This window comes from Mustelus asterias, chromosome 5, assembly GCF_964213995.1.
Source record: "Mustelus asterias chromosome 5, sMusAst1.hap1.1, whole genome shotgun sequence".
Taxonomy (NCBI): Eukaryota; Metazoa; Chordata; class Chondrichthyes; order Carcharhiniformes; family Triakidae; genus Mustelus; species Mustelus asterias.
In genome coordinates, this window is record NC_135805.1 from 10,138,701 (window position 1) to 10,160,002 (window position 21,302).

The 21,302-nt window shown below is 44.7% G+C and overlaps 1 protein-coding gene across 2 annotated transcripts in view; it reads right to left on the reverse strand.

The window, feature by feature from the left end:
- The window catches only part of cul9 (cullin 9), a 284,868-nt gene that overhangs the window by 79,500 nt on the left and 184,066 nt on the right, over positions 1-21,302 (reverse strand). For both annotated transcript variants that reach the window (XM_078212153.1, XM_078212152.1), the window contains exon 27: positions 19,070-19,199. In XM_078212153.1, the coding sequence (XP_078068279.1) occupies positions 19,070-19,199 (130 nt within the window). The remainder of the gene's footprint in view (positions 1-19,069; positions 19,200-21,302) is intronic.

The window sequence follows — 21,302 nt, forward strand, 5'->3', positions numbered from 1 at the left end:
TAAAAGTTTTTACAAGTATATAAAAAGGAATAGAGTGGCTAGAGTGAATGTTGGACCCTTGGAAGATGAGAGGGGGGATTTAATAGTGGAAAACAAGGAAATGGCTGAGACTTTAAATAAGTTCTTTGTGTCGGTCTTCACGGTGGAAAACACAAATAGTTTGCCGAATATTAGAGATCGAGAGTTGGTGGGAGGGGAGGTCCTTAATACAATTACTGTTACTAAGGAGGTGGTGCTTGGTAGACTAATAGGACTGAAGGTAGACAAGTCCCCGGGCCCGGATGGAATGCATCCCAGGGTACTGAAAGAAATGGCTGAGGTAATAGCAGATGCGTTAGTAGTAATTTATCAAAATTCGCTGGACTCTGAGGTAGTGCCGGCTGACTGGAAAACAGCTACTGTTACGCCGCTGTTTAAAAAAGGAAGTAGACAAAAGGCGGGTAACGACAGGCCGGTTAGCTTAACGTCCGTAGTTGGGAAGATGCTAGAGTCCATTATTAAAGAGGAAATAACAGAGCACCTGAATAAGAATGGTTCGATCAAGCAGACGCAGCATGGATTCATGAAGGGAAAGTCGTGTTTGACGAATCTACTGGACTTTTATGAAGATGTCACTAGTGCGGTTGACAGAGGGGAACCGGTGGATGTGGTGTTTTTAGATTTCCAGAAGGCGTTCGATAAGGTGCCTCACAAAAGGTTGCTGCAGAAGATTGGGGTACACGGAGTTAGGGGTAAGGTGTTGGCGTGGATTGGGGATTGGCTATCTAACAGGAAGCAGAGAGTTGGGATAAATGGGTGCTTTTCTGGTTGGCAGTTGGTGACCAGTGGCGTGCCGCAGGGATCGGTGCTGGGGCCTCAATTGTTTACCATTTACATAGATGATCTGGAGGAGGGGACTGAATCTAGGGTATTCAAGTTTGCTGATGACACGAAGGTGAGTGGGAAAGCGAATTGCGTGGAGGACGCGGAAAGTCTGCAGAGAGATTTGGATAGGCTGAGCGAGTGGGCGAGGATCTGGCAGATGGAATATAACGTTAGCAAATGTGAGGTTATCCACTTTGGAAGAAATAATAGTAAATTGGAATATTATTTAAATGGAGAAAAATTACATCGTGCGACTGTGCAGAGGGACCTGGGGGTCCTTGTGCACGAATCGCAAAAGCTCAGTCTGCAGGTGCAGCAGGTGATCAAGAAGGCGAATGGAATGTTGGCCTTTATCGCGAGGGGGATAGAATATAAAAGCAGGGAGGTCTTGCTGCAACTGTACAAGGCACTGGTGAGGCCGCAACTGGAGTACTGTGTGCAGTTTTGGTCCCCTTATTTGCGAAAGGATATATTGGCCTTGGAGGGAGTGCAGAGAAGGTTCACCAGGTTGATACCGGAGATGAGGGGTGTAGCTTATGAGGAGAGATTAAACAGATTGGGTCTGTACTCGTTGGAGTTTAGAAGGATGAGGGGTGATCTTATAGAGACATATAAGATAATGAAGGGGCTGGATAGGGTAGAGGTGGAGAGATTCTTTCCACTTAGAAGGGAAACCAGAACTAGAGGGCACAGCCTCAAAATAAGGGGGGGCCGGTTCAGAAGAGTTGAGGGGGAACTTCTTCTCTCAGAGGGTAGTGAATCTCTGGAATTCTCTGCCCATTGAAGTGGTGGAGGCTACCTCGTTGAATATGTTTAAATCACGGGTAGATAGTTTTCTGATCGATAAGGGAATTAGGGGATATGGGGAGCAGGCGGGTAAGTGGAACTGATTCGCTTCAGATCAGCCATGATCTTGTTGAATGGCGGGGCAGGCTCGAAGGGCCAGATGGCCTACTCCTGCTCCTATTTCTTATGTTCTTATGTTCTTATATCCGTGTTAAACCTCCACCCCTCCCCTCACTTTGAACCTATGACCCCTTGTGAACGTCACCACCGACCTGGGAAAAAGCATCCCACCGTTCACCCTATCTATGCCTTTCATAATTTTATACACCTCTATTAGGTCACCCCTCATCCTCCGTCTTTCCAGTGAGAACAACCCCAGTTTACCCAATCTCTCCTCATAACTAAGCCCTTCCATACCAGGCAACATCCTGGTAAACCTCCTCTGTACTCTCTCCAAAGCCTCCACGTCCTTCTGGTACTGTGGCGACCAGAACTGGGCGCAGTATTCCAAATGCGGCCAAACCAACATTCTATACAACTGCAACATCAGACCCCAACCTTTATACTCTGTGCCCCGTCTTATAAAGGCAAGCATGCCATATGCCTTATTCACTACCTTCTCCACCTGTGACGTCACCTTCAAGGATCTGTGGACTTGCACACCCAGGTCCCTCTGCGTATCTACACCCTTTATGGTTCTGCCATTTATCGTATAGCTCCCCCATACCTTAGTTCTACCAAAATGCATCACTTCGCATTTATCTGGATTGAACTCCATCTGCCATTTCTTTGCCCAAATTTCCAGCCTATCTATATCCTTCTGTAGCCTCTGACAATGTTCCTCACTATCTGCAAGTCCAGCCACTTTCGTGTCGTCCGCAAACTTACTGATCACCCCAGTTACACCTTCTTCCAGATCGTTTATATAAATCACAAACAGCAGAGGTCCCAATACAGAGCCTGCGGAACACCACTAGTCACAGGCATCCAGCCGGAAAAAGACCCTTCCACTACCACCCTCTGTCTTCTGTGACCAAGATGTGGAGATGCCGGCGTTGGACTGGGGTGAACACAGTAAGAAGTCTCACAACACCAGGTTAAAGTCCAACAGGTTTATTTGGTTTTCCTCTCCACTTGGAACCAAATAAACCTGTTGGACTTTAACCTGGTGTTGATAAATGTGAGGTGATTCATTTTGGTAGGTCTAATTTAAATGTGGATTACAGGGTCAAAGGTAGGGTTCTGAAGACTGTGGAGGAACAGAGAGATCTTGGGGTCTATATCCACAGATCTCTAAAGGTTGCCACTCAAGTGGATAGAGCTGTGAAGGCCTATAGTGTGTTAGCTTTTATTAACAGGGGGTTGGCGTTTAAGAGCCGTGGGGTTATGCTGCAACTGTACAGGACCTTGGTGAGACCACATTTGGAATATTGTGTGCAGTTCTGGTCACCTCACTATAAGAAGGATGTGGAAGCGCTGGAAAGAGTACAGAGGAGATTTACCAGGATGCTGCCTGGTTTCGAGGGTAGGTCTTATGAGGAAAGGTTGAGGGAGCTAGGGCTGTTCTCTCTGGAGCGGAGGAGGCTGAGGGGAGACTTAATAGAGATTTATAAAATGATGAAGGGGACAGATAGAGTGAACGTTCAAAGACTATTTCCTCGGGTGGATGGAGCTATTACAAGGGGGCATAACTATAGGGTTCATGGTGGGAGATACAGGAAGGATATAAGAGGTAGGTTCTTTACGCAGAGAGTGGTTGGGGTGTGGAATGGACTGCCTGCAGTGATAGTGGAGTCAGACACTTTAGGAACATTTAAGCGGTTATTGGATAGGCATATGGAGCACACCAGGATGATAGGGAGTGGGATAGCTTGATCTTGGTTTCAGATAAAGCTCGGCACAACATCGTGGGCCGAAGGGCCTGTTCTGTGCTGTACTGTTCTATGTTCTATGTTCTTTCTGTGACCAAGCCAGTTCTCCACCCATCTAGCCACCTTCCCCTTTATCCCATGAGTTCCAACCTTTTGCACCAACCTACCATGAGGGACTTTGTCAAACGCTTTAGTAAAGTCCATATAGACGACATCCACGGCCCTTCCCTCGTCAACCATTCTAGTCACTTCTTCAAAAAATTAGAATCAACCTTTAGCCCTCTGGGGCAATGAGGACCTTCCTAGTCTGAACTGGTTAATTTCAGTGCAGCTCCTGGTAGGAAGAAACCCACAGCATGAAGCTGGCCATCTGGTTGTAGCATCTACCTACCCAACATTCCCTCTAAGCTGCTCGGCCACGCAGCAGTCCAGAACTTACCATACAGAAGACACAGGTTACACATAAGTGATCCCTTTAAGGTGTGTACGCACACGGCAACCTTAAAGGGTCTGCACACAGCAACAAACAGGCAATGTACGATGAAGGGAAATTAAAGAGAACATTTTACTTAACCCGTTTTATATGCAGCTCATGTATAAAATGGGTACCTTCTCTATATTGATATCCTGCTCCTTAATAAGCAAAAAATAATATTTAAAACACATCTCTGACAGTGAGAACAAACAGCACAGAATAGTATGCATGGCTGCAATTACTTGAAATAAAAAAGGAAACGCCATTGCAAATGATGTTAGGGTGTGAATCAGGACACTTTCCATGCTTGTCTCCTAATTCAAGTAAATACTGCCAGCTCAAGTACAGTAAAGTACCTGTGGAGAAAGCTACGTCACCTTAAGCCCAACACTAACACCTTTCCAGATCGTACACTAAGTGTCTTTTGCTGTTGCCATTTTGTGTAAGACACATGACAATGGTTGAGATTGCCCAAGCTCAGCTCACTTCATCTGTATTGGCAGTTTCATGTGGCAATTTGACACCGTCAGATGCTTACTCAGAACGCCATCGGGTTTATAAACATAAATCAGGAGGAGTATCTTGACGGTCTACTCTAGTAACTACACATCAGTGGAGACATGGCACAAGACAAAGTGCATGAACACATTTCATTTTGCACAAAGGATTAAAGTATACATTATCAAGACAGTGGAAAGATGCATCTAAAAACACTTTGCACTGCAGAACAGAATGCAAATAATACAAGTATGAAACATGCTACACTAAGGACAGACTCCAGCCCAGGGCCTTGCTGCATTGTGAGTCGGTGCAACTTCCACTATAATCTCTCCATTTTGGGCTAAAATGTAGCAGAGTGCAGTCTCCCATCGTCCACCCTTCATTAGCTTAATTCCATCCAAAACTTTGGAGTCCACATCTTATCAAGCTCTGTTCACCCATCACCCGTGATTCTTACCAACATTGGCTCACAGTTGAGCAACCTCAATTCTAAAATTCTCATCCTTACTTTCCAATCCCTCTACAGCCCTTCCCTCCCTTTCTCTGATGAACTTCAAGCCCTACAACCCTAAATTATCGGGGCTCCTCTATTTTGTCCTCTTGCCCGACTTTAATTTCTCTATCATTGTCGGCCGTGCTTTCAGCCATCTAATTCTGGAATTTCTGGTATAAACCTCTCCAACATCAGCTTTGACAAAGGAACATCTGGACTCGAAGCGTCAGCTCTTTACTCTCCTCACAGATGCTGCCAGACCTGCTGAGATTTTCCAGCATTTTTTCTTTTACTCTCCACACACTATTTCTCTTTCCTCAGTTCAGACCTCCCTCTTAGATCCAGTTTTTGGTCATCTGCCCTAATGTATTCTGGTGTCAAATGTTGTTTGATAATGCTCCTACGAAGCAGCATGGAATGTTTTACTACATTAAACACTATATAGAAACTTATAAAATCCTAACAGGGTTAGACAGGGTAGATTCAGAAAGAATGTTCCCAATGGTGGGGCAGTTCAGAACTCGGGGTCATAGTTTGAGGACGGGGTAAACCTTTTAGAATTGAGGTGAGGAGAAATTTCTTCACGCAGAGGGTGGTGAATGTGTGGAATTCACTCCACAGAATGCAGTTGAGGCCAAAATGTTCTCTGATTTCAAGAAGAAATACGATATAGTTCTTGGGGCTAAAGGGATCAAGGGATATGGGAGGAAGGGGGGATCAGGATATTGAATTCGCGGATCAGCCATGATCAAAATGAATGGTGCAGCAGGCTCGAAGGGCCGAATGGCCTATCCCTGCTTCTAGTTTCTATGTTTCCGTATAAATGCAAATTGTTGGTAAGATGTAAATATTTTTTGAGACTGCCTCCCTTTCCCCAATCCTTCCTTTCCCCTTCTGCCCTTCACTATGGCACAGGACAATGGAAGCCATCTGATATCAAACCACAGTGACCATGAGTCAGATCCCGCTCTCACCCTATGTTTTCCCATACAATTGTCAGTGAATAGCAATTGAGAATGAAATATTTGGTCAATTCTGCACTCTGTCCCTCTATCCCAAGAAGATTAAAACACATTTTCAAACCCTCACCACCCCCCCTCCCTGCCGCACCCCCCAACCAAAACCAAAGCTGCCTTATTGGAAGAGACCAATTGCTATCAGGCCCTTTCCTGACTCACTGAGTAATCAGAAAATTCACTTATTTACAGGCACTGAGGTCAAGAAAAGAGAGCTGGGCTGAATGATCATTAACACTCTCCCAATCCTTACAATTTATCCAAATATGTGAAAAGATCACACTCAAACACAATACATAAATGGAACCTCCTCAGGAACTATGCCAAAAGATTGGAAAACTGCCAAAGTGGTATCCTTGTTCAAAAAGGGAAGGAGGCAAAGTGCAGGAAACGACTGGCCAGTTAGTCTAACTTCAGTTGCTGGAAAAGTATTCGAATTGATTACTAAGAAGAGAATAGCAGAGCATTTGGAGAGTCAGAATCTGATCAAGCACAGACAGCATGGTTTAATGAAGGGGAAATCATAGCTGACAAATTTCATAGAATCAGAACAGAATCATAGAACCTCTATAGTGCAGAAGGAGGCCATTTGACCCATCGAGTCTGCACTGGCTCTCTGACAGATCAGGCTCTATCCCTATAATCCCACTTATTTAACTCATTAATCCCCTTAACCTACACATCTTGGGAACTAAGGGACAATTTAGTATGACCAATCCACCTAACCCACACATCTTTGGACGGTGGGAGGAAACTGGAGCACCCGGAGGAAATCCATGCAGACACGGGGAGAACGTGCAAACCCCACACAGACAATTACTCAAGGCTGGAATCGAACCTAGGTCCTTGGCGCTGTGAGGCAGCAGCGCTAACCACTGTGCTGCCGTTAACTAGAGTTCTTTGAGGAAGTATCAGCCAGAGGAGAGAGAGGAAAACCAGTCAATGTAGTATGTTTGGAGCTTCAAAAGGTGTTTGATAAGGTCCCACACAAAAGGTTACTACGTGAGATAGGAGCTCATGATGTTGGATGTAATATTCTGACATGGATAGAGGATTGGCTAACAGGAAGGAGTGAGCAGTGATGGGGGTCATTCTCAGGTAGGAGGGCAGTAACCAGTGGAGTGCCACAGGGATCAGTGCCGGGACTGCAGCTCTTCATTATATATATTAATGATTTGGAGGGAGGAACAGAGCGTACTGTGGCCAAATTTGCGGATGATAAAATATCGGAGATAAGGCAGGTTGTAAGAAGAATATAAATAGTTTACAGAGAAATATTGACAGATTAAATTGGTGGGCAAAAAATTGGCAAATAGAATTCAATGTGGGAAAATGTGAGAGACCTCATTTGGGAAGAAAGAATGAGAAGGTGGATTATTATTTAAAGAACATAAGAACTAGGAGCAGGAGTAGGCCATCTGGCCCCTCGAGCCTGCTCCGCCATTCAATAAGATCATGGCTAATCTTTTTGTGGACTCAGCTCCACTCACCCGCCCACTCACCATAACCCTTAATTCCTTTACTGTTCAAAAGTTTATCTATCCTTGCCTTAAAAACATTCAATGAGGTAGCCTCAACTGCTTCACTGGGCAGGGAATTCCACAGATTCACAACCCTTTGCGTGAAGAAGTTCCTCCTCAACCTCAGTCCTAAATCTGGTTCCCCTCATTTTGAGGCTATGTCCCTTAGTTCTAGTTTCACCCGCCAGTGGAAACAACTTCCCTGCTTCTATCTTATCTATTCCCTTCATAATCGTATATGTTTCTATAAGATCTCCCCTCATTCTTCTGAATTCCAATGAGTATAGCCCCAGTCTACTCAGTCTCTCCTCATAAGCCAACCGTCTCAACTCCAGAATCAACCTGGTGAATCTCCTCTGCACCCCCTCCAGTGCCAGTATATCTTTCTCAAGTAAGGAGACCAAAACTGTACACAATACTTCAGGTGTGGCCTCACCAGCACCTTATACAGCTGCAACATAATCTCGCTGTTTTTAAACTCCATCCCTCTCGCAATAAAGGACAAAGTCCATTTGTCTTCTCAATTACCTGCTGCACCTGCAAACCAACTCCTTGAGATTCCTGCACAAGGACACCCAGGTCCCTCTGCACAGCAGCATGTTGCAATTTTTTACCATTTAAATAAAAGTCCATTTTGCTGTTATTCCTACCAAAATGGATGACCTCACATTTACCAACATTGTACTCCATCTGCCAGACCCTCGCCCACTCACTTAGATTATCTATATCCCTTTGCACTTTCAGCGGCCTCTGCACACTTTGCTCTTCCACCCAACTTAGACACACTACACTTGGTCCCCAACTCCAAATCATTTATGTAAACCGTAAACAATTGCGGTCCCAACACTGATCCCTGAGGCACACCACTAGTCATTGAACGCCAACTAGAAAAACACCCATTTACCCCCCACTCTTGGCTTTTTGTTAGTTAACCAATCCTCTATCCATGCTAATACATTACCCGTATCACCGTGCACCTTTATCTTATGTAGCAGTCTTTGGTGCGGCACCTTGTCAAATGCCTTCTGGAAATCCAGATACACCATATCCACAGGTTCCCATTGTGCACTGCACATGTAATGTTCTCAAAGAATTCCACCAAATTAGTCAAACATGACCTTCCCTTCATGAACCCATGCTGCGTCTTACCAATGGGACAATTTATATCCAGATGTCTCGCTATTTCTTCCTTGATGATAGATTCAAGCATTTTCCCTACTATAGAAGTTAAGCTAACCGGCCTATAGTTACCTGCCTTTTGTCTACCTCCTTTTTTAAAGTGGCGTTGCATTTGCTGTTTTCCAATCTGCGGGAACCACCCCAGAGTCCAGCAAATTTTGCTAAATTACCACTAGTGTATTTGCTATTTCTCCCGCCATCTCTTTTAGTACCCTCGGATACATTCCATCAGGACCAGGAGACTTGTCTATCTTTAGCCTCATTAACTTGCCCAACGCTACCTCTTTCGTGATCATGATAGTTTCTCGGTTCTCACTGGCAATAGACTTCCTGTTATCAATTTTTGGCATGTTATTTGTGTCTTCCACTGTGAAGACCGACACAAAATACCTGTTCAATGCCTCAGCCATTTTCTCATTTCCAGTTATTACATCCCCCTTCTCGTCCTCTAAAGGACCAATGTTTACTTTCGCCACTCTTTTTTGTTTTATATATTTATAAACTTTTGCTGACTGTTTTTATATTCTGAGCTAGTTTACTGGCGTAATCCATCTTATTTTTCTTTACAGCTTTTTTCGGGGCTTTCTGTTGACCTTTAAAGATTTCCCAATCCTCTAGGTTCCCACTAATCTTTGCCACTTTGTATGCATTTTCTTTCAATTTGATACCCTCCTTTATTTCCTTAGATATTCATGGCGGATTATCTCTCTTTCTTTTAAATGGAGAGAGGTTGTAGCACAAAGAAACCTGAACCAGAACGCGAGCACAAGGTACAGAAGGTAATAGGGAAGACAAATTGATTCCTGGTTTTTATTTCAATGGGGTTGGAGGATAAAAGTAAACAGATGTTGCTGTAACTGTACAAGGTTCTGGTGAGACCACATTTAGAATACTGAGTACAGTTTTGGTCCCCTTATTTAAGGAAAGGTATATCATTGGAGGAAGTTCAGAGGTTTACTCGGATGAAACAAAAACAGAAAATGCTTGAAAATCATACTTAAATCTGAGATCAGCTTCCAAACACATATCCACACCCAGCAAGATGCTGTCAGACCTGCTGTGACTTTCCAGCATTTTCTGTTTTTGTTTCAGATTCCAGCAACTGCAGTATTTTATATTTACTAAGATGATCCTGGGTTTTGAGGGACTGCCATATGAAAAAAAGATTTAACAGGTTGGGTTTGTACTCCTTGGAAGTTCAGATGGATGAGAGGTGATGTGATTGAAACATATAGGATTTGTCAGGGTTAGACAGGGTAAATGTTGGGAGGATGTTTCCACTCAGTGGAGAGTGTAGGACCAGAGGACATAGACACAGAATAAGATGGATTTGAGGAAGAATTTCTTCTCTCTCAGAGTGGTGAATCTTTGGAATTCTTTACCCCAGGAAGCTGAGGAAGCCAAGTCTTTGAACATTTTCAAGCTGATAGCGATAGGTTTTATATCAGTCGGGGAATTGAGAGAAGGCAGGAAAGTGGACTTAGTGAGTGTTAGATCAGCCATGATCTTATTAAGTGGTGCAGCAGCCTCAAAGGGCTGAATGGCCTACTCCTGTTCCCATTTCCTCTGTTCTTCCTGTCACCAGTCCACCAGCACCAAAACATGACAAAATTGTCAGATAATCAGAAGTGCGTAAATAATAAACGCTTGCTCTGCGTCTTTCCTAGCGTCTGGTTCAGTTCTCCCCAATACCATTCACTTTAATCATGATCATGTCTCCTGATACAAGATCAACATTCAGCTGCAACTGACCACAGAAAGACCGCTACAAAATACTACTCATCACCACACAGGATCTCCTGCACACAAACAGAATGGATACGACTTTTCTACAAGAGCCTCCTGTAATCCTGTTACAGAGTTGAGTGATATATGAGAGAGAGAGAGAGACAGCAGTCTTCCCTATCTCTTACGATGCTGTCAGAGTGCTGAATGATATCGGCTCCATGTGCTGACCTGCTGCCATCACACACTGATGATCTCTGAGGAGCTCTGATTTCAGAAGCAATACACAGGCTTCCTTCTTCAATTTATAGCTCACAAACATCAATGCCTGTTTAAACAGGTCGGGTCAGTGCAGATTACGTCAGTAACTCCACTGAGGTAAGTGCTGCAGAGACTGCATGTGTTGAAGATGAGCAAATACTACCTGTAGCATTCACCTCTTAGCCAGGACAAGGGGAGCCAAGCATCTGGGAACCTCATGACTGAAGTTACAAGCAGGTATGTGGGGAAAACTGACAGATTAGTTGATTGATTCAACACTGTGACACTAACTTAACTTGCTGACAGGATCAGGGATGAAACAAAAATATTGGTGGAAGCTCTAATTCTTGTTACTCTCCCACTGTGTACAAAAATAATACTCTGGATAGATGAGAGCATAGTAAACAGGAGCACAGATAATCAACAACAACTTCATATAGCGTCTTCATGTCACAAAACATGCTGCATGGGGTGGGGCTGTGTGGAAAATTCCAATGGCTTCTTTCTTCCCAAAATGGAATTGGAGGAATTTTTTGCTAATCAGTAGAGGATGTTGACTAAGCAGTCACAGTGGAGGAGCTGAGAGAAGTGGTGGTGAGGTAGAGCTGGGTGTTGTCAGCTTACATGTGAAAACTAACACTGTGCCTTCCTATGACATTGTAAAGGGATTTGGATGAGAATCAGCTGCAGGCCAAGGATAGATCCTTGAGGATTCCTGAGGTAATTTTGATTTGATTTGATTTATTATTGTCACTTGGATTGGTATGCAGTAAAAGTATTATTTCTTGCGCTATACAGACAAAACATACCGTTCATAGAGAAGGAAACGAGAGAGTGCAGAATGTAGTGTTACAGTCATAGCTAAGGTGTAGAGAAAGATCAACTTGATACAAGGTAGATCCATTCAAAAGTCTGATGGCAGCAGGGAAGAAGCTGTTCTTGAGTCAGCTGGTTTGTGATCTCAAACTTTTGTATCTTTTTTCCGACAGAAGAAGGTGGAAGAGAGAATGCCCGGGGTGCGTGGGATCCTCGATTATAGAAAGAACATAGAACATAGAAAAACTACAGCACAAACAGGCCCTTCGGCCCACAAGTTGTGCCGAACACATCCCTACCTTCTAGACCTACCTATAACCCTCCATCCTATTAAGCTCCATGTACTCATCCAGGAGTCTCTTAAAACCCCCTATTGAGTTCGCCTCCACCACCACTGACAGCAGCCGATTCCACTCGCCCACCACCCTCTCTGTGTGAAAAACTTACCCCGAACATCTCCCCTGTACCTACCCCCCAACACCTTAAACCTGTGTCCTCTCGTAGCAGACATTTCCACCCTGGGAAAAAGCCTCAGAGTCTACCCGATCTATGCCTCTCAACATCTTATACACCTCTATTAGGTCTCCCCTCATCCTTCGTCTCTCCAAGGAGAAAAGACCGAGCTCCCTCAGCCTATCCTCATAAAGCAGCACTCAATCCAGGCAACATCCTTGTAAATCTCCTCTGCACCCTTTCAATCATTTCCACATCCTTCCTGTAATGAGGCGACCAGAACTGAGCACAGTACTCCAAGTGGGGTCTGACGAGGGTCTTACATAGCTGCATCATTATCCCCGGACTCCTAAACTCAATCCCTCGATTGATAAAGGCCAGCACACCATACGCCTTCTTAACCACCTCCTCCACCTGCGGGGCCGATTTTAGAGTCCTATGGACCCGGACCCCAAGGTCCTTCTGATCCTCATCAGTACTAAGAGTCTTTCCCTTTATATTGTACTCCTTCATCCCATTTGACCTGCCAAAATGGACCACTATGCATTTATCTGGGTTGAAGTCCATCTGCCACTTCTCTGCCGTCTTGCATCCTATCTATGTCCCTCTGTAACTTCTGACATCCCTCCAGACTATCCACAACCCCACCAACCTTCGTGTCGTCGGCAAATCTACCAACCCATCCCTCCACTTCCTCATCCAGGTCATTTATGAAAATGACAAACAGCAAGGGTCCCAGAACAGATCCCTGGGGCACACCAGTGGTGACCGACCTCCATTTAGAAAAAGACCCATCTATACACACTCTCTGCCTCCTTTGGGCAAGCCAGTTCTGGATCCACAGGGCAGCAGCACCTTGGATCCCATGCCCTCTCACTTTTTCTAGAAGCCTTGCATGGGGGACCTTATCGAACGCCTTGCTAAAATACATATAAACCACATCTACCGCTTTCCCTTCGTCAATGTGTTTAGTCACATTTTCGAAGAACTCCACCAGACTCGTAAGGCACGATCTGCCTTTAACAAAGGCATGCTGCTGCTTTTCCGAGGCAGTGGGAAGTGTAGACAGAGTCAATGGATGGGAGGCTGGTTTACGTGACAGAGTGGGTTACATTCACAACCAGAGGGGCAGGGGGGTGGGAACCAAAGCAAAGGTGAATTAGCTGAAGGGGAACCAGAGAGTAGGGCCAGTAAGACTCAGAGAAACAGCAGGCAGGGTGAGTTTGCTAATCAAAGAGGGTCTGCTGGTCTGAAGTGCATTTGTTTCAATGCGAGAAGTGTAAGAGGTAAGGCAGATGAACTTAAGAGCTTGGATTAGTACCAGGAACTACGATGTTGTTGCCATTACAGAGACTTGGTTAAGGGAAGGACAGGATTGGCAGCTTAACATTCCAAGATACAGATGTTTCAGGTGGGATAGAGGGAGATGTAAAAGGGGTGGGGGAGTTGCACTACTTGTTAAGGAAAATATCACAGCTGTACTGCGGGAGGATAGCTCAGAGAGCTCATACAGTGAGGCAATATGGAACAGAAAGGGTGCAGTCACAGTGTTGGGGGTTTACTATAGGCCACCCAACAGCCAGCGGGAGATAGAGGAACAGATATGTAGGCAGATTTTGGCAAGGTGTAAAAGTAACAGGGCTGTTGTGGCGGGAGATTTTAACTTCCCCTATATTGACTGGGACTCACTTAGTGCTAGGGGCGTGGATGGGGCAGAGTTTGTAAGGAGCATCCAGGAGGGCTTCTTGAAACAGTATGTAGATAGTCCAACTAGGGAAGGGGCCATACTGGACCTGGTATTGAGGAATGAGCCCGGCCAGATGGTTGATGTTTCAGTAGGGGAGCAGTTCGGGAACAGTGTCCACAATTCAGTAAGCTTTAAGGTACTGATGGATAAAGATAAGTGTAGTCAAGTGAAGGTGCTAAATTGGGGGAAGGCTAATTACAACAATATTAGTCAGGAACTGAAGAATGTAGATTGGGGGCAGATGTTTGAGGGCAAATCAACGTCTGGCATGTGGGAGGCTTTCAAGTGTAAGTTGATAGGGATTCAGGACCGGCACATTCCTGTAAGGATGAAGGATAAGTATGGCACGTTTCGGGAACCTTGGAGAACGAGAGATATTGTGAGCCTAGTCAAAGAGAAAAAGGAAGCATTTTCAAAGCTAGGAGGCTGGGAACACACGAAGCAAGTGTGGAATACAAGGAAAGTAGAAAGAAACTTAAGCAAGGAGTAAGGAGGGCTAAAAGGGGTCATGAAAAAGCATTGGCCAGCAGGATTAAGGAAATTCCCGAGGCTTTTTATACATATATAAAGAGCAAGAGGGTAGCCAAGGAGAGGATTGGCTCACTCAAGGACAGGGGAGGGAATCTATGCGTGGAGCCAGAGGAAATGGGCAAGATATTAAATGAGTACTTTGCGTCAGTATTCACCAAAGAGAAGGAATTGGTGAATGATGAGTCTGGGAAAGGGTGTGTAGATAGTTTGAGTCATGTTGAGATCAAAAAGGAGGAGGTATTGGGGTTCTTGAGAAACATTAAGGTAGACAAGTCCCCAGAGCCTCATGGGATATACCCCAGAATACTGAGAGAGGGAAGGGAGGAAATTGCTGGGGCCTTGAGAGAAATCTTGGTATCCTCACTGGCTACAGGGGAGGTCACAGTAAGGAGTCTAACAACACCAGGTTAAAGTCCAACAGGTTTATTTGGTAGCCAACGCCACTAGCTTTCGGAGCGCTGTTCCTTCGTCAGATGAAGTGGAAATCTGCCCTCAAACAGGGCACAGAGACATAAAATCAAGTTACAGAATACTGATTAGAATGCAAATCTCCACAGCCAACCTTAGACTCCTTACTGATTAGACTCCTTACTGTGTTTACCCCAGTCCAGCCGGCATTTCCACATCATGGCTACAGGGGAGGTCCCAGAGGATTGGAGAATAGCCAATGCTGTTCCTTTGTTTAAGAAAGATTGCAAGAATAATCCAGGTCATTACAGGCCGGTGAGCCTTACATCAGTGGTAGGGAAAATATTGGAGAGAATTCTTCGAGACAGGACTTATTCCCACTTGGAAATAAGTGGACGTATTAGTGAGGCAACATGGTTTTGTGAAGGGGAGGTCGTGTCTCATGAACTTGATTGAGTTTTTCGAGGAAGTGACGAAGATGATTGATGAGGGTAGGGCAGTGGATGTTGTCTACATGGAACAACATTGGTGGAGAACTGGCTTGGTCACAGAAGACAGAGGGTGGTAGTGGAAGGGTCTTTTTCCGGCTGGATGCCTGTGACTAGTGGTGTTCCGCAGGCTCTGTATTGGGACCTCTGCTGTTTGTGATTTATATAAACGATCTGGAAGAAGGTGTAACTGGGGTGGTCAGTAAGTTTGCGGACGACACGAAAATGGCTGGACTTGCAGATAGTGAGGAACATTGTCAGAGGCTACAGAAGGATATAGATAGGCTGGAAATTTGGGCAAAGAAATGGCAGATGGAGTTCAATCCAGATAAATGCAAAGTGATGCATTTTGGTAGAACTAAGGTATGGGGGAGCTATACGATAAATGGCAGAACCATAAAGGGTGTAGATATGCAGAGGGACCTGGGTGTGCAAGTCCACAGATCCTTGAAGGTGACGTCACAGGTGGAGAAGGTAGTGAATAAGGCATATGGCATGCTTGCCTTTATAGGTCGGGGCATAGAGTATAAAGTTGGGGTCTGATGTTGCAGTTGTATAGAATGTTGGTTCGGCTGCATTTGGAATACTGCGCCCAGTTCTGGTCGACACACTACCAGAAGGATGTGGAGGCTTTAGAGAGAGTACAGAGGTGGTTTACCAGGATGTTGCCTGGTATGGAAGGGCTTAGTTATGAGGAGAGATTGGGTAAACTGGGGTTGTTCTCACTGGAAAGACGGAGGATGAGGGGTGACCTAATAGAGGTGTATAAAATTATGAAAGGCATAGATAGGGTGAACGCTGTGAAGCTTTTTCCCAGGTCGGTGGTGACGTTCACGAGGGGTCATAGGTTCAAGGTGATGGGGGGGGGGGAGGTTTAACACGGATATCAGAAGGACGTATTTTACACAGAGGGTGGTGGGGGCCTGGAATGCGCTGCCGGGCAAGGTGGTGGAGGCGGACACACTGGGAACGTTTAAGACTTATCTAGATAGCCACATGAACGGAGTGGGAATGGAGGGATACAAAAGAATGGTCTAGTTTGGACCAGGGAGCGGCGCGGGCTTGGAGGGCCTGTTCCTGTGCTGTATTGTTCTTTGACTTCAGTAAGGCCTTTGACAAGGTCCCTCATGGCAGACTAGTGCAGAAGGTGAAGTTGCATGGGATCAGAGGTGAGCTGGCAAGGTGGATACAAAACTGACTCGGTCAAAGAAGACAGAGGATAGCAGTGGAAGGGTGCGTTCCTGAATGGAAGGCTGTGACAAGTGGCATTCCTCAGGGATCAGTGCTGGGATCTTTGCTGTTGTAATATATATATATATATATAAATGATTTGGAGGAAAATGTAACTGGTTTGATTAGTAAATTTGTGGACGACACAAAGGTTGGTGGATTTGCAGATAGTGATGAGGACCTTCAGAGGATACTGCAGGATATAGATCGCTTGGAGACTTGGGCGGAGAGATGGCAGATGGAGTTTAATCCAGACAAATGTGAGGTAATGTATTTTGGAAAGTCTAATACACATAGAAAATATACAGTAAATGGCAGAACCCTTAAGAGTATTGATAGACAAAGGGATTTGGGTGTACAGGTACACAGGTCACTGAAAGTGGCAATACAGGTGGAGAAGGTAGTCAGGAAGGCATATGACATGCTTGTCTTCATTGGCACTAATTTTAATAATTGGCAAGTCATGTTGCAGCTTTATAGAACCTTAGTTAGGCCGGAATATAGTGTTCAATTCTGGTTGCCACACTACCAGAAGGATGTGGAGGCTTTTGAGGATGTTGCCTGGTATGGAGGGCATTCGCTATGAGGAAAGGTTGGAGAAACTTGGTTTGTTCTCACTGGAACGACGGACGTTGAGGGGCGACCTGATAAAAGTCTACGAGATTATGAGAGGCATGGACAGAGTGGATAGTCAGAAGTTTTTTCCCAGGGTGGAAGAGTGAATTACTAGGGGGCACAGGTTTAAGGTGCGAGGGGCAAGGTTTAAAGGTACGAGGCAGATTTTTTACACAGAGGGAGGTGGGTGCCTGGAACTCGTTGCCAGGGAAGGTAGTGGACGCGGATACGGTAGTGACTTTTAAGGGGCGTCTTGATAAATACATGAATAGGCTGCAAATAGAGGGATATGGTCCCCGGAAGGGTCGGGGGTTTTACTTAATTCGGGCAGCATGGTCGGTGCAGGCTTGGAGGGCCAAAGGGCCTGTTCCTGAGCTGTAATTTTCTTTGTTCTTTGTTCTAACCCTTTGTAGTTTTTTGCAGTCCTCTGCAGAGCAGGAGCCATACCAAGCTGTGATACACCCAGAAAGGATGCTTTCTATGGTGCATCTGCAAAATTGGTGAGACATTGTAGTGGACATGCCAAATTTCCTTAGCCTCCTGAGAAAGTGGAGGTGTTGGTGGGCTTTAAAGTTTATTTATTAGTGTGACAAATAGGCTTACATTAACACTGCAATGAAGTTAGTGAAAATCCCCTAGTCCCCACACTCCGGCGTCTGTTTGGGTACACTGAGGAGGAATTTAGCACAGCCAATGCACCTAACCAGCATGTCTTTCGGACTGTGGGAGGAAACTGGAGCACTCGGAGGAAACACACACAGACACAGGGAGAATGTGCAGACAGTGACCCAAGCCGGGAATCGAACCCGGTCCCAGATGTTGTGAGGCAGCAGTGCGAATCATTGTGCTGCCCAACTACAGTGTTGGTATGGAGTGACCAGGACAGGTTGTTAGTGATCTGGGCACCTAGGAACTTGAAGCTCTCCACCATTTCTACTTTGTCCCCGTTGATGTAGACAGGGGCAAGTCCTCCACTACACTTCCTGAAGTCGATGACCATCTCCTTCGTTTCATTGACATTGAGGGAGAGATTATTGTTGCTGCACCAGTCCATCAGATTCTCTGTCTCTTTCCTGTACTCTGTCTCATCATTGTTTAAGATCCGACCCACCACGGTGGTGTCATCAGCAAACTTGAAAATCGAGTTGGAGGGGAATTTGGCCGCACAGTAATAAGCGTATAAGGAGTGTGGTAAGGGGCTGAGGACACAGCCTTGCGGGGCACCAGTGTTGAGGATAATCATGTCGTTGCCTATCCTTACTGATTATTAATCATGTGGGAACAGGAAGAGAAGCCATTGCAGGCTATGATTAGACAGACGAGAATGGAACCACATAAGAGCAGTCCCAGTTAGCTGGATGATAGTGGAGGACGTTGGCGGAGATTGGCCAGCTCACAGAGGACAATTTACCTTTGTCACATTCACAAATTATGGTTTCACTATATATCCAGCAACTTATCAGAAAATCTAGACATCCTAGTCACATACCTGCTGCACAGATATAAAATTCCACTCTGCTGCTAGATTATTCAGCAAAGACATTCGCAGTTTCGAATAAAATTCAATCTATTTTATTTTAATTACAACTAAAAAGACAATTGTACATGAGCTCCCTGCACAAAGCAACCATGGGTTATGGAATTAAGTATTGAACCTGAGTGTGGTCTTTGCTCCATCTAGACTGAGGCAGTTTCAGCTGAAGCAGCAGTTAAAGCTCGACAAATCAGTGGAGTAAGTCTGTACTGGGGAATGCAAAACCAAATTAACTTTTACATTCAGCCATTCCTCCTCACTGTCCAGCAATTCCTGTCAGCAAACAGCAAACCAGGTCGGTCTGTGATTCTCATCACAGCTGAACAATGTACTGACCCTCACAATCTCAATTACACACCCAAAAGGTAATGGTGAGGCTGTCAGCACCAGTACCAAAAACAGAAATCAACTGCATCAGGAACAGGAGGAGTAAACGGGAAGAATAAAACACTTCTGATACAAAAGTACAACTTACGATAGTCTGGTGCAGGAATACTTGAATGGATTCATGCCTATAGAGGAACAGGAATGACAGAGCCGGCAGAAGTGTACATACCTTTGAGTATATTTTTGTCATTGCCTGGTTGTACGAGGATGTCATTTTCTCCTATTAGAGGTTCCAGTGCGTGACTAACCAAAACTGGGGACAATCCTGTCGACTTCAAGATGGCCTCCACAGGAACTTCCTTACAGGTAAAAATTAAAAGAAAGTGTAAAATGCTTGAATCCGAAAATCCTGCAGCACAGAAGCTCACGCAGTCTGTCATTCCAGTTACAGAAAGCCAGTTCCTCTCATTCCCTTGCTCTTTCTCTGCAACCCTGAATTTATTCTTTAAGTATTTATCCAATTCCCTTCCGAAAGTCAATATTGAATTGCCTCAAGCGCCCTTTCAATAGTGCATTTCAATCATAACCAGCAGCTGCATAAAGACATTTCTCATCTCCTCTTTCAATGACCCCAAGTCTTTGACTCTGGTTACTGACCCTTCTGCCAGTAACATCAGTTTCTCCTTATTTACTCCCCCAAAACCCTTTACAATTTTTATCACATACTAAACCTCCCCATAGCCTTCTCTGCTCAAAGGATAACAATCCCAGTTCCTCGAGTCTCTCTACATAACTGAAGTCCTGCATCCTGATAAATCTTCCAGCAAATCCGACTCATACATAGTAAATTTCCATTGCACCTGCTGCAAGGTCTTGAGATCCTAAAGTTTGGATACAATAGTGCAGCTGAGGTTTAACCAGCAATTTACAGAGGGATAACTCACTTGCTTTTGAACTCTATGGGTGCGATTTTCCAGCCTTTCACACCAGTGGGATCTTCCAGTCCCGCCAAGGGTAAACCCCACGGTGTGTTTCCCAGCGGCAAGACGGGCGAGCCACACAAAATGGCGCAGACATTGGAAGACTGCAAGATTCCACTGCCTCCACCGTCAGAAATCCAGTCATGGGGGGAACAGAAAATCCCACCTATGTCTCTCTTTATATAGCCAAGGATTCCTTGATTGAAAAATAGCCTTATTAACTTGTCCTGCTACCTTCCAAGATTTATGTACATGGACCCTGAGGAGGTCTGCTGTTCTTGCACTCCTTTAAAGTGACAACATCTCATTGATATTAACTAACCCGATCAGCATAGGTAAAATTTGCTTCTCAATACAATACTTGCGAGGATCATACACCATTCTATTCAGAACTCTCTGAACACCCACTTCGCAACACCACCTGAAAGCATAGGAAGGTACTTCCAAGCCAAATGACAATACTTTTCAAATGGATTTTGCCAGTCAGACCCTGACAATAGCGTTTTCAAGGAGAAATTATAAACTTCTCAATGTTTTCAACATAATAAAAATGCTCATGATCTTCTGAGGACTATAATGCAATCGCATTTTATCAGTATTACTCCGAAGGGCTTTTGTTCAAATTATATTAAAATGCATTTTTAAAATGATCAAGACCTAATAAGTAGCTAAAACATTTCTCAGAATAATATAATGCAGGAAAATGTGAAGTTAAGTACTCTGGAAGGAAGAAAGAAGGAGCTGAATACTATTTAAATGGAGAAAGGCTGCAGAAAGCAAATTCAGCAGGTAAGAGGGAAGGCCAATGGAATATTGGTCTTTATTTCAAAGGGAATAGAGTATAAAAATAGGGAAGTCTTGCTAAAACTATACAAGGCACTAGTTAGACCTCACCTGTGAACAGTTTTTGTTACCTTAGCTAAGGAAAGATAGATATACTGGCACTGGAGACAGTCCAGAGAAGGTTCACTAGGTTGATCCCGGGTATGGAGATATTTTCTTATGATAGGTTGAGTAGGTTGGGCCTGTACTCATTGGAGGGGAGAAGAATGAGAGGTGACCATATTGAGGCATATAGGATTCTCAGGGGGCTTGACAGGGGGGTAGACGCTGAAAGGTTGTTTCCTCTTGTGGGAGAGTCTAGGACCAGGGGGTCTTATCTCAGAGTAAGGGATCACCTATTTAAGACAGCGATGAAGAGGTTTTTCAGAGGGTAGTGAATCTGTGGAATTCTTTACTACAGACAGCAGTAGAGGCTGGGTCATTAAGTTTGTTCAAGGTTGAGATGGACAGATTTTTAATCAGTGAGGGCATCAAAGGTTGATGGGGATAAGGCAGGGAAATGGAGTTGAGGATTATATCAGATCAGGCTTGATCTCATTGAATGGCAGAGCAGACTCGAATGGCCTACATCTTATGGTAAATCATAGCAAATTTACACATTAGTTAATAAAAATAAATTGTTAGAAATCATAGAAACCC